Here is a 21,579-nt window from a genome sequence, read left to right as displayed (position 1 = left end):
GAAACTCTCTCAACATTTTAGACCCAGCAAATTTTATTTAGGGCGAACTTCATGCAAACGGTGTGGAATCATGCTGATCGATTGATTACTTCACTGACTCTGAGCCCTCCAGTGCCATTCTGTAATGTGGCGATCACAATGGTGTTAATTCAGCAAACTCAATCTCACCATTGATAATTAGCTGGACAACTTTTTTGTCGAGGGTCTCTGTGCAGCAGCACAAAATTCCCAGATGATGGCATGGTGCATGTAACGGTAAAGGTCACTCACACCATAATTTCCGCACCATCATAATGTTGTAGATGCGCCATTCCTATGGCACAAGTTTTCAGCAAATTCAGGCCCATGTTCTTTATCCTTCAATCTTGGGTCAATTTCACACCTCATTTAATTTACTGTCTGTTCCTGCACACTTCACCAATTCCTAGTTATACAAGTTAATTGATTAAAGCAGGATAAGTGCTCCAAATACTGTACTAATGTTTAGCCATTATCCATTTGGCAAATTATTTTGTTTCATCTCGAAATGTCTGGATGATCAGTTTTTAAAAAAAAACATCCCGAGACCTCTTGCAATGAGTTTTTTGAAAAGACATATGAAAAATTGCATTCTTAATAAAAACAGGAAAATCATTTTGATGACATATTTTACACCACCATTGGAGGTTTATACCGCAAATTTATCTTTTGTAATTTTGTAGTTTTCACTTTGTTTTGAAGATCAATATTCCTGTGAATATTGGAGAGGATATTCCAGCCAAACAGTAAAAATGACAAAAAAAAATTATAGCCTCCAGGTGTAGTTCTGCTGAATTGCGTGGTACAAGTGTTTCACCTTACCTTGTAACACCATCACTACATACATGTACATAAAGTGTAGTGAAATGCCCCTATGAAGAGGGTAAATAAAGAAAGTCACACTAAGCAGATAGAAGATTCAGGGAAGATAGCCAAAGATGTGTTCCAGGTGGTAGGTTTTGAAGGTAATGGAAGAAGGGAAAGGGTTTTTACTAAGAGAATGCCAGAGTGTAGGGGTGTAATGGCTGAAGGCTCTGCCACGATTGGTGGAGCAGAGAAGGGGGGAAAATGCACAATAGACCAGAGCTAGAAGAGTGTAGGTGTGAGCGGAGATGCAGGGTTGACAGAAGTTGCACCACGCTAACTCTGTAAAGTCAAGGAGGCTTATTTGTTTTTAAATTCCTCATCCTTATTAACAATGTACTGGGGGAAGGGAGTCAGTGGAGGTTGGCAAACAACGACGATGGGCATGTACGAGCTAGTTTGTATAAGGTGGAGCTCAGGAAACGGCAAGGAAACATTAGAAAAGTAGAACCTGAAAGTGATGAGGAAATGGATGGAGTTTCAGCAGCACACACTTTAATCTTGGTCCTGATCAGCAATGGCATCATGTCTACAGTTGCAGACATGACTTAGCATGCTTGGGGCTGAAACACGTTTAACACACTATTAGAGCAGAATGCAAGTGGTGTCACGTTTGGTGGCGCAAGAGGGATAAATACATGAAGCAAGGCCAATCTATTCCGATTTCTTGTAGAAGTTGACAGCAGTCAGCACACCGTTTTGTTCAGGGAAGTATAAAATAATTATGGTTTTTTCCCCTTCTTTTTGGTCTCTATCTTTACATTGTGATGAACATGGCAGGAAATCTCGTCAAACTAATATTGTACAAGAGTGGTACTATGAAGGGGTTTATATATTGTGGAAGCACTATTATGGCATTCGATAAGGTGCCACATAAAAGGTTACTACATAAGAGAAGAGCTCACGGAATTGGGGGTAATATATTAGCATGGATAGAGAATTGGCTAACTAACAGAAAGCAGAGAGTCGGGATAAATGGGTCATTTTCTGGTTGGCAAACAGTAACTAGTGGGGTGCCACAGGGATCGGTGCTGAGGCCTCAACTATTTACAGGAAACTTTGTGATATCCGGCACCAATGGGACTGAGCTGTTGCCGATCTAGCAAAACTGCCAGACAGACCAGCGCTAATGCTGAAGCATACGGAGGTTTTCAGCTCCGTATCTGGCAACAAACACTGTTGCGTAGCAACAGCTTCTAAACAAACAGTCGGCCCGTACCTTGGAAGCGTCTCTGTAGCTTAGCACCAGCTTCAGAGAGACTTTGCAGAGCCTGACTGTTGGAAAAAAAAGCCACGAGAAGAAAAAAAAACTATCAAAACAGCTCCTGATTTCTGCCGGTGGATCGAGGTTTCCGGACATACAACCTCCGGATAAACCAAAGTTTCCTGTACAATCTACATTGGATGAAGGGGCCAAGTGTAATGTAGCCAAGTTTGCAGATGATGCAAAGATGGGTGGGAAAGCAAGTTGTGCAGAGGACTCAAAGAACCTGCAAAGTGGGCAAACATTTGGCAGATGGAGTATAATGTGGGAAAGTGCAAGGTTATACACTTTGGCAGGAAACATAAAAAAGCAAATTATTTTTTAAATGGAGAGGGATTACAAAATGCTACATTTCAGAGGGACCTGGGGTCCTTGTGCATGAAACACAAAAAATTAGCATGCAAGTAATCAAAAATGAAAATGAAATGTTGGCCTTTATTTCAAGGGGGTTGGAGTATAAAAGCAGGGAAGTCCTGCTACAACTGTACAGGGTATTGGTGAGACCACACCTTGAGTACTGCGTACAGTTTTGGTCTCCTTATTTAGGGAAGGATATATTTGCATTGGAGGCAGTTCAGAGACAATTCACTAGGTTAATTCCAGAGATGAGGGGGTTGACGTACGAGGAAAGGTTGAGCAGGCTGGGCCTATACTCATTGGAATTTAGTTACAATCCAACCTTACTAAGTGAAATGAAAGGCTACAAGAGATGTGAGCCGAGCGGGTGGTGAGGCTGCAGGAAAATAAAATTGATAAAAAAGTCATTTCTTTCACCAAAGAGGTTCTTTGGCCTGAAACAACAAAAGATTGCTGGGACAAGTTTACTAGATTAGCACCGGCCATTGGAAAGCATCAGTCTTTCTGTAATGCATTTTAAAATTGGATTTATTTTTCTGTTTAAATCTTGATACAATTGAACCTCTTGAATTTAGATGGTGTAAATTGTCATCTAGTTAATTTATAAAGTTAGTGAAATTGTAAACAACATCATCACACCAAAAGATACAGTAGGCACCACCAGCATCCAATGCTCCATTAGTGGAGATAGCACACACTGACAGTACAGTCATGCTTATGATGAGATATGCCACAATGAACATGAGTATCGTCTGGTACAGTCCTGCTTGACCAACAACAAAACCTTCAACAATAAAAAAAAAAGTGGTTATTGTTGTACAAAAGAAACACATTTGCACTACAGTAAGAGGACTGTTCTGGGCGTATAGAGAAGAATCTATTAATATTGGAACTCAAACTGAAGGAAGGAGGTAAACTGCTACACTCACCACACATTTAAGTAAATAAAGCAAAGAAATTTTTTTTTGAAACACTGAAAAGAAATGAACCAGATAATACTCATTTACTAAAATAAACTCCAATGGATATTGATTCCTGCAAAAAACAGGAGTTAAATCCAGGCCACTGATCTCAGCTAGGATGGCAGCAGAGGGGCTACACGTGGCCCGCGTATCCCGGGAGAGGAGACTAAAAGTCACTAATGGTTCCACTCATGATTACTATCCAGCAACTCCACCTAAAAGTGCTTATGTGGACAAGACTGGTCTTGGTTATGATGCTCATTACAGTCAAATAGCTCACTGATATTCATTGTCTAGGTTGATACGAGAAGAATGTCCAAATGGAAAAAAAAAGGTGGCAAGCAAATTGCACCACAGCCAAGAGTCAACAGTTTCAGAAAATGAGGCGGCATTTTACTAATGGGAGTCATTTTGAAGCTGCTCAAAAACTCGAGAACATGGATGGAGGGATGGAAGGAAGGAAGGAAAGTTATTTAGCACCGTTCACATCCTCATTTCTTTGCTTTAAAAAAAAATATTGTAGTCATTATCACATAGGCAAACAAAGCAACCAACACAGAAAGGGCCCACAAACAGCATATTAGATAAATGGCCTGTTTTGGGAGTGTTGGTTAAGGGAGAAATCTTGGCAGAACTCACTGCTCTTCAAAAAAGTGCCATGGGATCTCCACCTGAACAGGCACATGGAGCCTTGGTTGAGCATCTCATCAGGAACATAAGATAGGATCAGAAGTAGGCCATTCAGCCCCTCAAGCCTGTTCTGCTTTTTGGGATATTTTATGTCCACTTGAGCGGGCAGGCAGGACCTGGGTTCATGTCTCATCTGAAAGATAATACCTCTGACACTGCAGTGCTCCCACACAACTGCACTGAAGTGTTAGCTTAGATTATGTTGGGCTTAAACCCACAACCTTCTGATTCAGAGACAAGAGTGCTAGCACGGAGCAAAGCTGGCATTTAAACATGGCTCAATGCTGAAATCCTACAAAAAAATTTAAAAGTGGAAAAAAGGCCAATGATTCAAGTTTGCATAATTCCCTCATTCTTTTAAGCATACACAAAACTGGGATCATGGCCCTATGCAGAATAAAAAGCAGAAGTTACAGAGCACTAATGACATCCTCGAGATAGGTGCTATTTTCTAAATTATTTTTATCCATAGCTGATCTGGCTACACAATTGCTCAGGTGAAAACAGGGAAGCATCTGAATTAAGTCAAGCAAAATTGTACTCCAGTGACTATTCAGTTTAACCGGGTCTACTAGGTTGGATGCAGCATCTAAAACAATTTTGAGTCCGTTATGTTCACAATTACTCACCCACGACCAGCACGTTTCCCAGGCAACAGAATCAAAGGTGCAAATCAACTGCTATACTGAACGCTAAATATGATCTCTAATTTTAAAAGAGCGAAGCCGCAAAAGCAGGAAGAACAAAGTGGACTGGTCAATTAACCATTTGTATACAGGAAGATGGTTGTGGTGGTTGAAGGTCAATCATCACAGCCCCAGGACATCGCTGCAGGAGTTCCTCAGGGCAGTGTCCTAGGCCCAACCATCTTCAGCTGCTTCATCAATGACCTTTCCTCCAACATAAGGTCAGAAATGGGGATGTTCGCTGATGACTGCACAGTGTTCAGCGCCATTCACAACTCCACAGATAATGAAGCAGTCCATGCCCGCATGCAACAAGACCTGGACGACGTTCAGGCTTGGGCTGATAAGTGGTAGGTAACATTCGCGCCACAGAAGTGCCAGGCAATGACTATCTCCAACAAGCGAGAGTCTAACCATCGCCCCGTGACATTCAATAGCATTACCATCGCCAAATCCCCCATTATCAACATCCTGGGGGGTCACCATTAACCAGAAACTTAACTGGACCAACCACATATATACTGTGGCAACAAGAGCAGGTCAGAGGCTAGGTATTCTGCGGCGAGTGTCTCACCTCCTGACTCCCCAAAGCCTTTCCACCATCTACAAGGCACAAGTAAGGAGTGTGATGGAATACTCTCTGTGGTGTATGTAACCTGTTCCACCTTAAGAGAACTTAAGCCTGGTCCACCTTAAGAAAGGTACTACTTTCTTTGGCTGCTGTATACGTAATACCGGTGGTGACCACACCGGTATATAAGCACAGTGTAATAATATTGTATTCAGTATAGTCCGACCTCCAACCAGTAAAGACCTGTTGAATTTACTCTTGTGGTCTGTGTAGTAATTCTCACTATAACACACAGACTTAACACTCTCCACTTGCCTGGATGAGTGCAGCACCAACAATTCTCAAGAAGCTCGACACCATCCAGGACAAAGCAGCCCGCTTGATTGGCACCCCATCCACCACCTTAAACATTCACTCCCTCCACCACCAGCGTACCGTGGCTGCAATGTGTACCATCTACAAGATGCACTGCAGCAACTCGCCAAGGCTTCTTCCGCAGCACCTCCCAAACCCGCGACCTCTTCCACCTAGAAGGACAAGGGCAGCAGGCGCATGGGAACACCACCACCTCCAAGTCTCACACCATCCTGACTTAGAAGTATATCGCCGATCCTTCATCGTCGCTGGGTCAAAATCCTGGAACTCCCTACCTAACAGCACTGTGGGAGTACCATCACCACACAGGCTGCAGCGGTTCAAGGCGGCGGCTCACCACCACCTTCGAGGGGAACGAGGGATGGGCAATAAAATGCTGGCATTGCCAGCGACGCCCCCATCCCATAAATGAATTTTAAAAAACTTCCTTTGCAGCTCTGGGGGCATTCCGGAATGAATCATCCTTTTTGTTTGCACGTGATACTGGTACATCTATTTCTCATCATGCTTTCCCATATCAATGAAGAAGTTCAGACAAGAACTACCTTTTTTGTACTAGCAAGAGAGCATTTTTTTTAAATTACGCCGCAATCACTAAAGGAGAAACTTTGAGATCTAACCACAACAACTTACATTTATATTGCACCTTTAATGTAGTAAAACATCCCAAGGTGCTTCACAAGAGTGTTATAAAACAAAATCTGACACTGTGCCACATAAGACTCTATTAGGGTAGATGACCAAAAGCTTGATCAAAGAGGTCGGCTTGAAGGAACATCTTAAAAAGGAGGGATACATCGTAAAATGAAGACACAGAAAATCAGGCAGGGGGACTGTGATATACTTGAACAAATTAGTATTGAGAGGGAGGAGATACTAACGGTTTTAGCGGGCTTAAAAGTAGATAAATCCCCAGACCCAGATGAGATGTATCCCAGGCTGCTATGTGAGGCAAGGGAGGAGATTGCAGGTGCTCTGACACAGATTTTCAGAACCTCTCTGGCCACAGGGGAGGTGCCAGAGGACTGGAGGACAGCTAACGTAGTACCATTATTCAAGAAGAGTAGTAGGGATAAACCAGGGAATCACAGGCCAGTGAGCCTAACATCAGTGGTAGGGAAATTATTGGAAAAAATCCTGAGGGACAGAATTAGCCTCCACTTGGAGAGGCAAGGATAGTCAGCATTTCTTTGTCAGGGGGAGATCATGTCTAACCAATTTGATTGAATTTTTTGAGGGGGTGACTAGGTGTGTGGATGAGGGTAGTGCAGCTGACTTTGTCAAAAGCCTTACTGAAGTCTATGTAGACTAAGTCCCGCATGGGAGACTGGTCAAGAAGGTAAGAGCCCATGGGATCCTGGGCAATTTGGCACATTGGATCCAAAATTGGCTTAGTGGCAGGAGGCAGAGGGTGATGGTGGAAGGTTGTTTTTGTGACTGGAAGCTTGTGTCCAGTGGTGTACCGCAGGGATCGGTGCTCGGTCCTTTGCTGTTTGTAGTGTACATTAATGATTTAGATATGAATGTAGGAGGTATGATCAGTAAGTTCGCAGATAACACAAAAATTGGTAGAGTGGTAAATAGCGAGGAGGGAAGCCTCAGGCTACAGGACGATAGACGGGTTGGTCAGATGGGCAGAACAGTGGCAAATGGAATTTAACCCTGAAAAGTGTGAGGTGATGCATTTTGGGAGGACTAACAAAGCAAGGGAATACACAATGAATGGTAGGACCCTAGGAAGGACAGAGGATCAGAGGGACCTTGGTGTGCATGTACATAGATCCCTGAAGGCAGCAGGACAGGTAGATAAGGTGGTTAAAAAGGCATATGGGATACTTATATTCTATGCCTCGGCTAATGAAGGCAAGAGCATGGAGGTTATGATGGAGCTGTACAAAACGCTAGTTAGGCCACAGCTGGAATACTGTGTGCAGTTCTGGTCGCCATACTATAAGAAGGATATGATTGCATTGGAGAGGGTGCAGAGGAAATTCACCAGATGTTACCTGGGCTGGAGCGCTTCAGCTATGAAGAGAGACTGGACAGGCTGGGGTTGTTTTCCTTAGAGCAGAGAAGGCTGAGGGGGGACCTGATTGAGGGGTACAAAATTATGAGGGGCACAGATAGGGTAGATAGAAAGGAACTTTTCCCCTTAGTAGAAGGGTCAATAACAAGGGGGCATAGCTTCAAGGTAAGGGGCAGGAGGTTTAGAGGAAAAACTTTTTCACCCAGAGGGTGGTTGGAATCTGGAACTCACTGCCTTAAAGGGGCCACGCAGGGCCAAAAAATATTACAGGGAACTTAGTTGATGGGCGAACGGGGCGGTGCAGGTTTGAAAATGGGATGCAGAGTTTTGGATGAGTTGAAGTTTACAGAGGGTGGAAGATGGGAGGCCGGCCAGGACAGCATTTGAACAGTCGAGTCTGGAGGTAACAAAAGCAAGGATGAGGATTTCAGCAGCAGATGGGCTAAGTCAGGTTGGAGCTGGAGGTGGAAGTAGGCGGTCTTGGTGATGCAGAGGATATGGGGTCGGAAGCTCAGTTCAGGGTCAAATAGGACTCCGAGGTTGTGAACAGTCTGGTTCAGCTTCACAGCGTACATTTCCCTCACAGCATACATTTACACTGTACATTGATCAATGGATGGTACCAGTTAATTTACTACTATTCACTTTACAAAGCCATGTTTCCCATAAGCTTATGCATAAAAGATGGCAAGCAAAAGAGCTGCATTTATATAATGCCTCATCACATCATTCACAAATGTTACAAAGCCCTAGTGAATGTCCAGTTAATCTGTTTTTAATGGTGTTATTTGGGGAGGAATGTTAGCCAGGATATTGGAACACCCCCCTGCTCTTCTCAAATAGTGCCGTAGGATCTTTAATGTCCCCTTGAAACACAGCAAAAGCGTCTCACCCAAAAGACAACACCTCTGACAAAGTAGCATTCCCTCATATCCCAAATGAATTAATCACAATGAATTGCAGAATAAAGTTGTACATATTTTATTTACCAATCATAACAAAGCAGAAGAATTAGGAGCAGGAGTAACCCATATGGGCCTTCGAGCCTGCTCCGCCATTCATTAAGATCATGGCTGATCTTCCACTTCAACTCCACTTTCCCGCCCGATCTCCATATCCCTTGATTCCCCTAGAGTCCAAAAATCTATCTATCTCAGCCTCGAATGTACTAAACGACTCCGCACCCACAGCCCTCTGGGGTACAAAATTCCAAAGATTCACAACCCTCTAAGAAATTCCTCCTCATCTTAGTCTGACATGTCCGACCGCTTATCCGGAAACTATGCCCCCTCGTTCTAGACTCTTCAGTCAGGGACAACCTCTCAGCATCTACCCTGTCAATCCCCCTCAGAATCTTATGTTTCATAAGAACATAAGAAATAGGAGCAGGAGTAGGCCAATCGGCCCCTCGAGCCTGCTCTGCCATTCAATAAGATCATGGCTGATCTGATCCTAACCGCCAATCCACTATCACAGAACCATCTCCTGAATCTAACAGAATTAGACACATGAAATAGGAGCAGGATCAGGCTACACGGCCCCTGGGTCTGCTCCGCTACCCACAGGGCCATGTCCGATCCGAACCTAGACTCATGTCCAAATTTCTGCCCGCTCCCCGTAACCCTTAATTCCCTTTACTTCTAGGAAACTGTCTATTTCTGTTTTAAATTTATGTAATGATGTAGCTTCTACAGCTTTTTGGGGCAGCATATTCCATGGACCTACCACCCTCTGAGTGAAGTAGTTCCTCCTCATCTCAGTTTTGAAAGAGCAGCCCCTTATTCCAAGACTATGCCCCCTAGTTCTAGTTTCACCCATCATCGGGAACATCCTCCCTGCATCCACCCGATCCAACCCCTTCACAATCTTATATGTTTCAATAGGATCACCTCTCATTCTTCTGAACTCCAATGAGTAGAGTCCCAATCTACTCAACCTCTCCTCATATGTCCATCCCCTCATCCCCGGGATTAACCGAGTGAACCTTCTTTGTGCTGACTCGAGAGCAAGTATGTCTTTTCTTAAGTATGGACACCAAAACTGTATGCAGTATTCCAGGTGCGGTCTCACCAATACGTTGTGCAACTGAAGCAATACCTCCCTATTTTTATATTCTATCCCCCTAGCAATGAAAGCCGACATTCCATTGGCCTTCTTAATCACTTGCTGCACCTGCATACTAACCTTTTGAGTTTCGTGCACCAGGACCCCCAGATCCCTTTGTACTTCAGTACTTTCCAGTTTCTTGCCATTAAGATAATAACTTGCTCTACGATTTTTCCTGCCAAAGTGCATAACCTCACACTTTCCAGTATTGTATTCCATCTGCCAAATCTCTGCCCACTTACTTAGCCTGTCGATGTCCCCTTGCAGGTTTTTTATGTCCTCCTCACTCACTACTTTCCCTCCCATCTTAGTCATCTGCAAACTTTGATATGTTACACTTGGTCCCCTCCTCCAAATCGTTAATATAGATTGTAAAGAGTTGGGGACCCAGCACTGACCCCTGCGGAACACCAGTAGTTACTGATTGCCAGTCTGAGAATGAACCATTTATCCCAACTCTCTGCCTTCTGTTAGATAGCCAATCCTCTATCCATGCCAGAATATTACCCCCAATCCCGTGATTTTTTATCTTAAGCAATAATCTTTTGTGTGGCACCTTGTCAAATGCCTTTTGGAAGTCTAAATACACTACGTCCACTGGTTCCCCTTTATCCACCCTATATGTTACTTCCTCAAAGAACTCCAGCAAATTTGTCAAACATGACTTCCCCTTCATAAAACCATGCTGACTTTGTCCTATTAAATTATGATTATCCAAATGTCCTGTTACTGTCTCCTTAATAATGGACTCCAAAATTTTACCTACCACAAATGTTAGGCTAACCGGTCTATAGTTTCCAGCCTTCTGTCTACTGCCCTTTTTAAATAAGGATGTTACATTAGCAGTTTTCCAGTCTGCCGGGACCTTTGCTGAGTCCAGGGAGTTTTGGAAAATTATTACCAATGCATCCACAATCCCTACCGCCACTTCCCTCAAGACCCTAGGATGTAAGCCATCAGGTCCAGGTGATTTATCTGCCTCGAGTCCCATTATTTTACCGAGTACCACTTCCTTCGTGATTTTGATCGTGTTTAGCTCCTCCCCCCCATAGCCCCCCATTTGTCCAGTGTTGGGATATTCTTAGTGTCCTCTACTGTAAAGACTGATACAAAATATTCAGTGTTTTTGCCATCTCCATATTTCCCATCATTAATTTCATCCTCTAAGGGACCAACATTTACTTTAGCCACCCTTTTTCTTTTTATATAACTATAAAAACTCTTACTATCTGTTTTTATATTTTTTGCTAATTTACTTTCATAATCTATCTTCCCTTTCTTAATCAATCTTTTTGTTATTTTTTGCTGTCTTTTAAAGTTTTCCCAATCCTCTATCCTCCCACTAGATTTGGCTACCTTATATGCCCTTGTTTTTAGTCGAATACTATCCTTAATTTCTTTACTTAGCCACGGATGGCTGTCTTTTCTTTTACACCCTTTTCTTCTCAGTGGAATATATATTTTTTGGAAGTTGTAAAATAACTCCTTAAATGTACACCACTGATCATGTATCGTCTCACCCTTTAATCTATTTTCCCAATCCGCTCTACTCAATTCCGCTCTCATACCTTCATAGTCTCCTTTATTCAAGCTTAGCACGCTTGTTTGAGATCCAACCTTCTCACCCTCTAATTGAATATGGAATTCAACCATGTTATGGTCACTCATTCCAAGGGGATCCTTTACTAGGACATTTTTAATTAATCCTGTCTCGTTACACAGGACCAGATCTAAGGTTGCTTGCCCCTGGTCGGTTCAGTTACATACTGCTCAAGAAACCCATCCCTAATACACTCAATGAACTCATCCTCAAGGCAGCCCTGCCCAATTTGATTTGTCCAATTAATATGATAGTTAAAATCCCCCATAATTATAGATGTTCCCTTATTACAAGCCTCAACTATTTCCTGATTGATACTCCGTCCAACAGAGTTGCAACTGTTCGGAGGCCTATAGACTACGCCCACTAGTGTTTTTTCCCCCTTATTATTCCTTATCTCCACCCAAACTGTTTCATTATCCTGATCTTTTGACCCAATATCATTTCTCTGTATTACAGTGATTCCTTCCTTTATTAACATAGCCACCCCACCTCCCCTTCCTTCCTGTCCTTCCTGATCGTTAAATAACCTGGTATGTTTAATTCCCAGGCAGTCACCCTGTAGCCATGTTTCTGTAATGGCCACAAGATCATACCCATATGTAGTTATTTGTGCCATTAACTCGTCTATTTTGTTACGAATGCTACGTGCATTCAGATAGAGAACTTTCAAGTATGTTTTGTGACACTTAGTTCCTGCTTTTGCCCTTTTTATTACTTTACCTTTTACTCCATACCTTCTGCCCCTTCCTGACACGCTCTGGTTTTTAATTTCCCCACTGCTACCTAAGTCTATGACCTTCTCTGTTGTCATTTTTATTATTTGCTCTCTAGGAACCTCCCCCCCACTAGTTAGTTTAAAGCCCTCTCTACAGCCCTAGTTATATGATCCGCCAGGACACTAGTCCCAGCACTGGCCAAGTGAAGCCCGTCCCAACGGAACAGCTCCCTCCTGCCCCAGTACTGATGCCAGTGTCCCAGGAAGCAAAACCCATTTCTCCCACACCAGTCTTTGAGCCACGCATTTAACTCTCTAATTTTATTTGTCCTAGCCAAATTCGCTCGTGGCTCAGGATTATTACCCTTGAGGTTCTGTTTTTTAATTTGACCCCGAGCTGCTCATACTCCTTTAACAGAACCGGCTTCCTAGTCCTATCTACGTCGTTTGTACCAACATGGACCACAACAACTGGATCCACCCCCTCCCACTGCAAGTTTCTTTCCAGCCCAGAGGAGATGTCCTTAACCCTGGCACCGGGTAGGCAACACAGCCTTCGGGACTCTCGCTCTCGGCTGCAGAGAACTCTATCTATCCCCTAATAATACTATCCCCTACCACTACAACATTTCTATTTACATTTCAATAAGATCACCTCTCATTCTTCTAAACTCCAGAGAGTATAGGCCCAATCCACTCAATCTCTCATCAATAGGACAACACTCTCATCCCAGGGATCAATCTAGTGAACCTTCGTTGCACCGCCTCGAAGGCATTTATGTCCTTCTTCAGATAAGGAGACCAAGACTGTGCCCAGTACTCCAGGTGTGGTCTCACCAAAGCCCTGTACAATTGTAGTAAGAATTCCTTACTCTTGTACTCCACCCACCACAATAAAGGCCAACATGCCATTTGCCTTCCTAATTGCTTGCTGTACCTGCTGCTAACTTTCTGTGTTTCCTGTACGAGGACACCTAAATCTCTCTGAACACCAACATTTAATAGTTTCTCACCATTTAAAAAATATTCTGTTTTTCTATTCTTCCTACCAAAGTGAATAACCTCACATTTCCTCACATTATACTCCATCTGCCACCTTATTGCTCACTCACTTAACATGTGGTTATCTCTTTGCAGGCTCTTGGTGTCCTCCTCACAGCTTACTTACCCACCTAGCTTTTTATTGTTAGCAAACTTGGATACATTGCACTCAGTGCCTTCATCCAAGTCATTGATATAGATTGTAAACAGCTGAGGCCCAGGCATTGATCCTTGTGGCACCCCACTAGTTACAGCCTGCCAACCAGAAAATGACCCATTTATCCTTACTCTGTTTTCTGTCCGTTAACCAATCCTCTTACCCCCACTAATATATGACCCCCAACCCCATGAGCCCTTATCTTGCATAACAACCTTTTATGTGACACCTTATCAAATGCCTTTTGGAAATCCAAATATACCACATCCACTGGTTCCCCTTTGTCAACCCTGCTAGTTATATCCTCAAAAAAACTCTACTAAATTTGTTAAACACAATTTCCCTTTCATAAAACCATGTTAACTCTGCCTTATCATATGATTTTCTAAGTGTCCATTTCTTACTGAAATCTGCTACTGTAGCGGTCCCACAGAGTGTCCCTTACTTACCGTACATAATTCCCTTTAACGTAACGATGTATATATGCGGTTTGCCTGTGCGGGGTGTTCCCCCTTTGGGAGCGCAGGCGAACGTGATGACGCGGGCAAATGCGATGACGTCACGTGACCGCCCCAAGCGCGGGAAAACGCGATGACGTCATGACGCAATCCCCGAGACTGACTAGTCAGTCCTCGTGGCGTCTCCGTCTGCTTAAGACCTACTTAATGGCTCTCCTGTACCAATCTCAGCCAGCTGTTGAAATTCGATTATTCTTGCATTAAAGAACTATTTGATTGTTCTCCTGGAGTCGACCTCGATTATTTGATAGGCATTCATCCAACACCTAAAATTGGTGAACCCGAATACCTACACTACTATCCTCCTCGCTATTAACGACATCACCGAGTTTTGTCTCATCACATTTAATACGGAGGGGTCTGGACATTTATAATTATGTTCGTCTTTTTGCACCTCGCACTCCACCAGAACAACAAGGTTGGGATGTGATTCCCACAACCACTGTTAGTACTGATTTGTCATCACAAGGACGTGCAATTCTTGTATCATCGTTTTCGCATTTGCCTTGAAGTACAAAATATTTAAGGCTGTTAAAAAGGCAAATGAGATCTTTGGCTTTACAAATAGAGGAAGAGAGTACTAAAACATGGACGTTAGCTAAACCTTTATAAATCACTAGTGGGCCTCCAATTCTGGACACCACATTTTAGAAAGGATGTCAAGGCCTTGGAGAGGGTGCAAAGACAATTTACTAACATGGTACCAGGATGAGGGACTTCAGTTATGCGGCGAGACTGGAGAAGTTGGAATTGTTCTCTTTCGAGCAGAGAAGGTTATGGTGAGATTTAATAGAGGTATTCAAAATTATGAGGGGTTTTGATGGACTACATAGGGAGAAACTGATTCCACTGGCAGGAGGGTCGGTAACCAGATTACGCAGCGAGTTGGTATGATCTGGAATGCACTGCCTGAAAGGGCAGTGGAAATAGAGTCAATAGAAACTTTCAAAAAGGGAATTGGATAAATACTTGAAAAGGAAACATTTGTACCGCTATGGGGAAAGAGCAGGGGAATGGGACTAATTGGAAACCTCTATTCAAAGAGCCGGCACAGACACAAAGGGCAGAGCGTCCTCCTTCTGTGCTGTATGATTCGAAGAAAAACTACTTTGTTTACGAGTGAACCCAAAGCACCACAGCACATAGCCTAAGCGAATTATTTACATTTTTGAGGATATGCTTATAGTTTAAAAAAAATAAACCCATACCAAAAACGTCATGCTTTGGAGCAGTTTGAAGTGAAGCCAGAGAGCACTTTAATCAGTACTATTCCAAGTCAAGTTTCCCCAACTACAGCTGACGTCAGTAGGGATTGCCCAGTTTCAGAAATGCCACTCTGGATCAAACGGTAACATACTCGAGAGAGAGAAAGATCAAGCCGAAGAGTAATCAGCACTCACCTATCCGCAGAAAGAGCACCACGCTGAACATGGACAGCAGAGTGGGAACAACGACCCCGAGGAAAGTGGACAGCTTCTTGGGCGGGGAGCGCTGAGCCTCCCTCCTTGCACCGGGAGCGCCGCCGCCAGGCTCGGGTGCCGTGTAGAGCCGGTAGTTGAGTAAAGGCGTCCGTTCGGCCATGGCTGTCACACGCAGGGAAGGTTAGATCGCCCTGGCGAGGGAGGCGACCTGTGCTCACCCCGGCAGCGCCAACCCGTCCCGCTGTTTGGAGACAGGCTGCCCAACAGTGGGTCACGTGATCCGTCACATGACCGATCAATTTTCCCCCTCTCTCTCTCGGGCCATGACGCTCCTGTGAGGGTTGCAGAGAATTCCTCTTTCTGCTGACTGATTCATTTCTGCAGAAGTGGGACTGGAAACCACCGCCACGTAATCGTCAAGTCAGTTCACACAGTTAATCCACAACCTGTGGCCTGATGTATCATGTTTAAACATCCAGCCCTGCAGATTGTCAATACAAGTAGCTGGGACCACACTTCCAACTTGTAACAGTCGGACATCATTTTGCTCCTGAACCACTTTGGATTTCAATCGGGGCACAAAACTGGATCTATCTGGAGATAAATTCTGAGTGCACGTTTTTGGGGTTCTGCTCAAAATATTTTTTCTTCAGTGTCAATGAGTCTTCCTGTAAGAGACCCTTCGGTCTGAGAACCAAAGTGGCTTTACACACAGAACTGCTTCCACGGCCGGTGGGCGCCGCGGGGACTGGAGTGTATCATTACCCCAGCCAATCAAATTTTACTTTAATTTGTTAAGTTTTATTTAAAGTTTTATTAAGTTACAGTTGATTTGTTTTAATCACCCATTCCAAAAGAGTACACACAGAACTTGTAGTGTATGTAACGTTCCACCTTTAAGAGAACTATTTTAAGGGTTGCACTACTTTATCTTGGCTACTGTATACTGTAAATACCGGTGGTGACCACACCGGTATATAAGTGCTGTGTAAGGATTTATTGGGCAGATTCGCCCTGACCTTCGAATAGTAAAGTCCTGTTAAAGTTACTCTTGTAGTCTGTGTATTAATTCACCATATAACCCACAGACTTTACAGTGGCGACGAGTTCGATCTTACCCTGCGGCAGCGATACATCCGAAGCAGTTAACGAGCGTCGAGAGGAGGCACCCGCCCTCGTCATTCTGCTGAGAGAAGACTCGAGTCTGCAGAGCAAGGAAGAATTCAGACATGACGCCTTCCATCAGCAACAGGCAGTGATCGTCCCTTCTGCCACGGTGGTGAGTGAGCCGATCAGCCACGAGAAGCAAGTCGGCCACGTTGACTATGAGTAGGGGGAAAATTAAAAAAAAGGAACGGAGGAAGGGCGGTGAACTCGACCAGGGTGGGGGGGGAAAGGAGCCGGACAGAAGTCGGGCCCAGAGGCGCTGAGACTGGGGCAGCGTGGGGCACGGAAGCCGCGGTGCAAGCGGGAACGCAGCCGGTGTGAGAGACCGGGCTACCAGCGGGAACGCAGCCGGTGTGAGAGACCGGGCTACAAGCGGGCTGGGAGATGCAACAGCGTCGTGAGACAGCTCGACCGCGACCGGCGAAAGGCCGGGCAGCTACCGAGGCCGCGAGGCGCTGCGACCGGGATCGTAAGGCGCGGGAAGAAATAAAAATAAGAAACCGCGGAGAACTCAGCCGCAGCCGGGGGAGGAAAGGACCGGACTGCGAGAGGGCTGGGAGGCGCGATTGGAAGCCGCTGAGGGAGAGACAGAGCCCGAGCGAGCGGAAGAGACAGAGCCGAGCGAGGGAGACCGAGGAGATTCAGCCAGCGGCTGGAACTGTTCACCGTCAACGGGTTGTCCCCAGCGCCGGTTGCCCTGCCGAGAAAAGGGAACAAAGAACGCACTGAAGCCGGCGCGCAGGCTGCGAACCCCGAAAGCCAGCGGTCGTCGCCCGAGGGAAAAGCTTACCCCTCCCGCCAGTAGGCGGAGAAGAAGACAGGAGCGGGAAACCACCATTTTGAAAGTGGGCGGGGAAGAAGACAAGCGCGGGAAACCGCCATTTTTGGAAAAAAAAGTTAAGAAAAATTTTGTTGTTGTTTCTCAGGAAGATTGTGAAGATGTCTAAGCGTGGCAACATCAACGAATTCGATTCTGATGTGGAAGATTGGACCACGTATGTAGAACGCATCGAGATATATTGTAAGGTCAATAAGATAGCAAATTATGATAAAGCTCTAACCTTACTAAACTCAATGGGTGCGAAGACATACGGGTTATTGAAGCATCTTCTATCACCAGCTAAACCGGCGGATCAGTCTTTCGCTGATATTGTTGCTGTCCTGAAGGATCATGTGAACCCCACACCGCTGATGTTAGCGGAACGAGCTAAATTTTACGGGAGAACGCAACTAAAGGAGGAAAGCAACGCGGAGTACCTGGTTGAACTACGTAGGCTAGCAAAATACTGTCAGTTTGGGGTAAATCTGACAGAGGCACTGAGAGACAAGTTCGTGTGCGGGATGTCGAAGGAAGGAACACAAAAGCGACTGCTCGAAGAGAACGATCTTACACTTGATAAGGCTGTCCTTATTGCAGCATCGCACGAAGCCGCAGCGAGAGGCACGGCGGAAATGCAGCTGCAGACAGCGGTACTCAGTGTGGATCAAATGACTTCGGGTACAACGAAATGTTACCGTTGTGGGAAGACAACACACGACCAGAACCAATGCTGGTTTAAAAACCAGGAATGTAGAAAATGTGGCAAACTTGGTCACATAGCTAAAGTATGCCGGTCAGGAAAGAAGACCAGCAACAATAAGTCACCGCAGAAGAAGTACAGAAAGGTACATAAGGTGACTGTGAAGAGTCCAAATGAACTGAATTCGGATTCAGACCCCAACAGCAAGGAACTGGGTAGTCTGAGGATTCACAATGTGAGTAAAGAAGCTGACCGACAAACTATCTGGGTCACACTGCAGATTGCAAAAGTCCAAGTGAAGATGGAAGTGGACACCGGATCGGCGTTGACAGTCATGAATAAACAAGATTACAAAAAGTTATTCAAACATATTCCCCTACGGGATACGGAGATAGTATTGCAGACATACACGGGGCATAAAGTATACCCCATCGGAAAGATAAAAGTCAAGGTGAGACACAAGGGCAAAGATCACCAAGGAATGGACTTATATGTACTACCCGAGGGAGGTCCACCACTTCTGGGACGGGAGTGGATCAGGAAAATAAAGATAGACTGGCACTCACTAAACACAATGACGGTAGATTTCGGAAAGAAAGATGTCAAACCTGAACGGTTGTCCAGAATATTGGACGAGGCTAAAGAGGTATTCCAGCAGGGACTGGGAACACTGAGAGGAATTAAGGCAAAAATCAAGATTGCAGAACATGCAAGCCCAAAATTTTTCAAAGCCAGATCGGTACCTTACGCGATACGACCTGCTGTGGAGGCAGAACTGGAAGAGCTTGAATGTGCAGGGGTACTGTCGAAGGTGGACTGGAGTGAGTGGGCCACGCCCATTGTTCCCGTCATGAAGTCTTCATCAAGTAACAAGCCAGGGGGACCGGGGAAGGTCCGCATCTGCGGAGACTTCAAGATCACAGTTAATCCGGTGCTTCACACGGTACAATACCCGCTTCCGCGGATTGAGGATATCTTTGCTTCATTGTCTGGCGGGAAACACTTCAAGATAGACCTGGCACAAGCATATTTACAGATGGAGGTCGAGGAAGAGTCACGCCAGTATCTCACAATCAACACGCACAGAGGCTTGTATCGATATAATAGACTGGTTTTTGGAGTAGCTTCGGCTCCAGCAATTTGGCAGAGGGCCATGGAGCAGGTCTTACAGGGTATTCCAAGCACTCAGTGTTACTTGGACGATATCCTGATTACGGGAGAAGACGAGGAGGAACACCTCACAAATTTGAAACTGGTGCTCACCAGGTTGAAGGAATATGGCCTTCGAGTTAATCGCCAGAAGTGTGAGTTCTTCCAGAAACGGATCTCGTACTGCGGTCATGTCATTGACCAAGAGGGGCTGCACAAGTCACCTGACAAGATCAAAGCGGTCGTGAAGGCCCCCGCTCCGGAAAATGTATCACAGTTGAGGTCGTTTCTGGGGTTGATTAATTATTACCATAAGTTTCTGCCAAATCTATCCACGGTGCTGCATCCGCTGAATGCTCTGTTGCGGAAAGAAGTACCATGGAAGTGGAGCGAGGACTGTAAGAAGGCCTTTCGCAGAAGCAAGGCGTTGATTACCTCTGAGGAAGTGTTGGCTCACTTCAACCCAACGCTACCTCTTCGTCTAGCTTGTGATGCTTCCCCTTATGGTATTGGAGCTGTACTCTCACACAAGTTACCAAATGGCTCGGAAAGGCCAGTCGCATTTGCGTCCCGATCATTGACCTCCGCTGAGCGAAATTATGCTCAGATAGATAGGGAGGCTCTCAGCCTTGTGTGGGGAGTAAAGAAATTCAATCATTACCTGCAGGGCAAGAAGTTTACATTGCTGACAGACCACCAGCCGTTGGTGTCCATATTCAACCCTAACAAGGCCGTTTCCACTATGACAGCACAAAGGCTACAGAGGTGGTCCGTTCTACTAGGGGCACACCAATATGACATCGAATACAAAAGGTCCAAACAGCATGGAAATGCTGATGGGTTATCGCGCCTACCGTTGCCAGTGTAAGAAGAGGCGACTACAGTGGACCCAGTGGAGATGTTCCACTCAACCATAATGGAATGTCTACCAGTAACAAATTCCATGATCGAAAAGGAAACAAGAAATGACCCGACTCTCTCACGAGTCTACGATTTAACGGTGGAGGGATGGCCAGTACATGGCGAACCAATGCTGCCAGCATTTTCGCACAGAAGAGAACAGCTGTCAGTGTGCCGAGGAACCTTGATGTGTGGATCTAGAGTGGTGATTCCACCCAAACTCCAGCAGAAAGTACTAAAGGAGCTTCACGAGGGGCATCTGGGTGGAGTGAAAATGAAGAACCTAGCCAGAGCGTTTGTGTGGTGGCCAGGTATTGATGGAGACATCGAAGAAATAACCAAGAGCTGTCTAGGATGCCAGAAGGTCCAAAACGCGCCACCACAAGCTCCTCTGCATCCATGAGAGTGGCCCTCATCTCCATGGCAAAGGGTACATATCGACTTTGCTGGTCCATTTATGGACTCAATGTTTTTAATCGCGGTGGATGCACACTCCAAGTGGCCGGAGGTAATAAAAATGTCCTCCACCACCACGGAAAAAACCATCACAGTATTAAGGACCATATTTGCCAGGAATGGGCTGCCGGAACAGATCTGTTCTGATAATGGACCGCAATTTGTGTCCGAAGAATTCAGGAAGTTCTTAAAAAGCAATGGGGTCAAGCACTATACGTCCGCCCCATACCATCCCGCCACCAATGGATTAGCTGAAAGGTTTGCCCAGACCTTCAAGAAGGCCATAAAGGCCATGGGTAATGAAGACATAAATCTACAACATAAGGTAGATAACTTCTTGTTGGCGTACAGGAATGCGACACATGCGGTCACAAACCAAACTCCCGCCATGATGTTTTTCAATAGAAGAATAAGATGCCGGCTGGATTTGATTAAGCCAAACGTCAGACGGGACGTAGAGAACCGGCAATTTCAAGGCATGAATGAAAGGCCAACTAGATCCTTTCAGATAGGTCAACAAGTTTTGGCCCGGGACTACCGTACGAGAAATGGCAGCCGGGAACTATTGGAAAAAGGCTAGGACCGTTGATGTATACCGTGGACATTGGTGAAAGCATAATAAGGCGCCATGTTGACCAGATCATAGAATCATCCACAAAGGCCCAACCTACTCCACAACTCTATACGTCTAATGTTGAAGCAGAGACACCCAGAGCATCTACCTCCGATCCGGTAATACTGGAATCCGATGAACCTGAAACGGTCCTTCAAGCCGAATCGACCTTGCCAGAAGAACCTACTACACCACCGAAAACGACTACACCACCGAGGCGTTATCCGGGCAGAGTCCGGAAGCCTCCAGAGAGACTGAATCTGTGAACTGTTTCACATAAAGTTGTATATATGTTAAGATGTTATATTAATGGGAATATGTATATATTGTTAACCTAAAAAGGGAGGATTGTAGTGTATGTAACGTTCCACCTTAAAGTAGTGCAACCCTTAAAATAGTT

The 21,579-nt window shown here is 45.0% G+C and overlaps 1 protein-coding gene across 2 annotated transcripts in view; it reads right to left on the bottom strand.

Moving 5' to 3' along the window:
• The window catches only part of LOC147115713 (solute carrier family 12 member 9), a 133,749-nt gene extending 118,026 nt beyond the window's left edge, over window positions 1-15,723 (bottom strand). Inside the window, exons 1-2 of one of the 2 annotated variants that reach the window (XM_085990200.1) lie at window positions 15,354-15,720; window positions 3,153-3,287 (exon numbers count right to left, since the gene is read on the bottom strand). In XM_085990200.1, the coding sequence (XP_085846326.1) occupies window positions 3,153-3,287; window positions 15,354-15,534 (316 nt within the window). In that variant the 5' untranslated portion in view covers window positions 15,535-15,720. Of the gene's footprint in view, window positions 1-3,152; window positions 3,288-15,353 lie in introns of both variants that reach the window. The other variant, XM_085990201.1, reaches the window with a different exon arrangement.
• Window positions 15,724-21,579: the final 5,856 nt, after the last annotated feature.

Source organism: Somniosus microcephalus, chromosome 6 (assembly GCF_052327205.1).
Source record: "Somniosus microcephalus isolate GS21.2 chromosome 6, FLI_Smic_1.0, whole genome shotgun sequence".
Taxonomy (NCBI): domain Eukaryota; kingdom Metazoa; phylum Chordata; class Chondrichthyes; order Squaliformes; family Somniosidae; genus Somniosus; species Somniosus microcephalus.
Note: the sequence above shows the minus strand (reverse complement) of the source record. Positions and strands in the feature narration are given on the sequence as shown.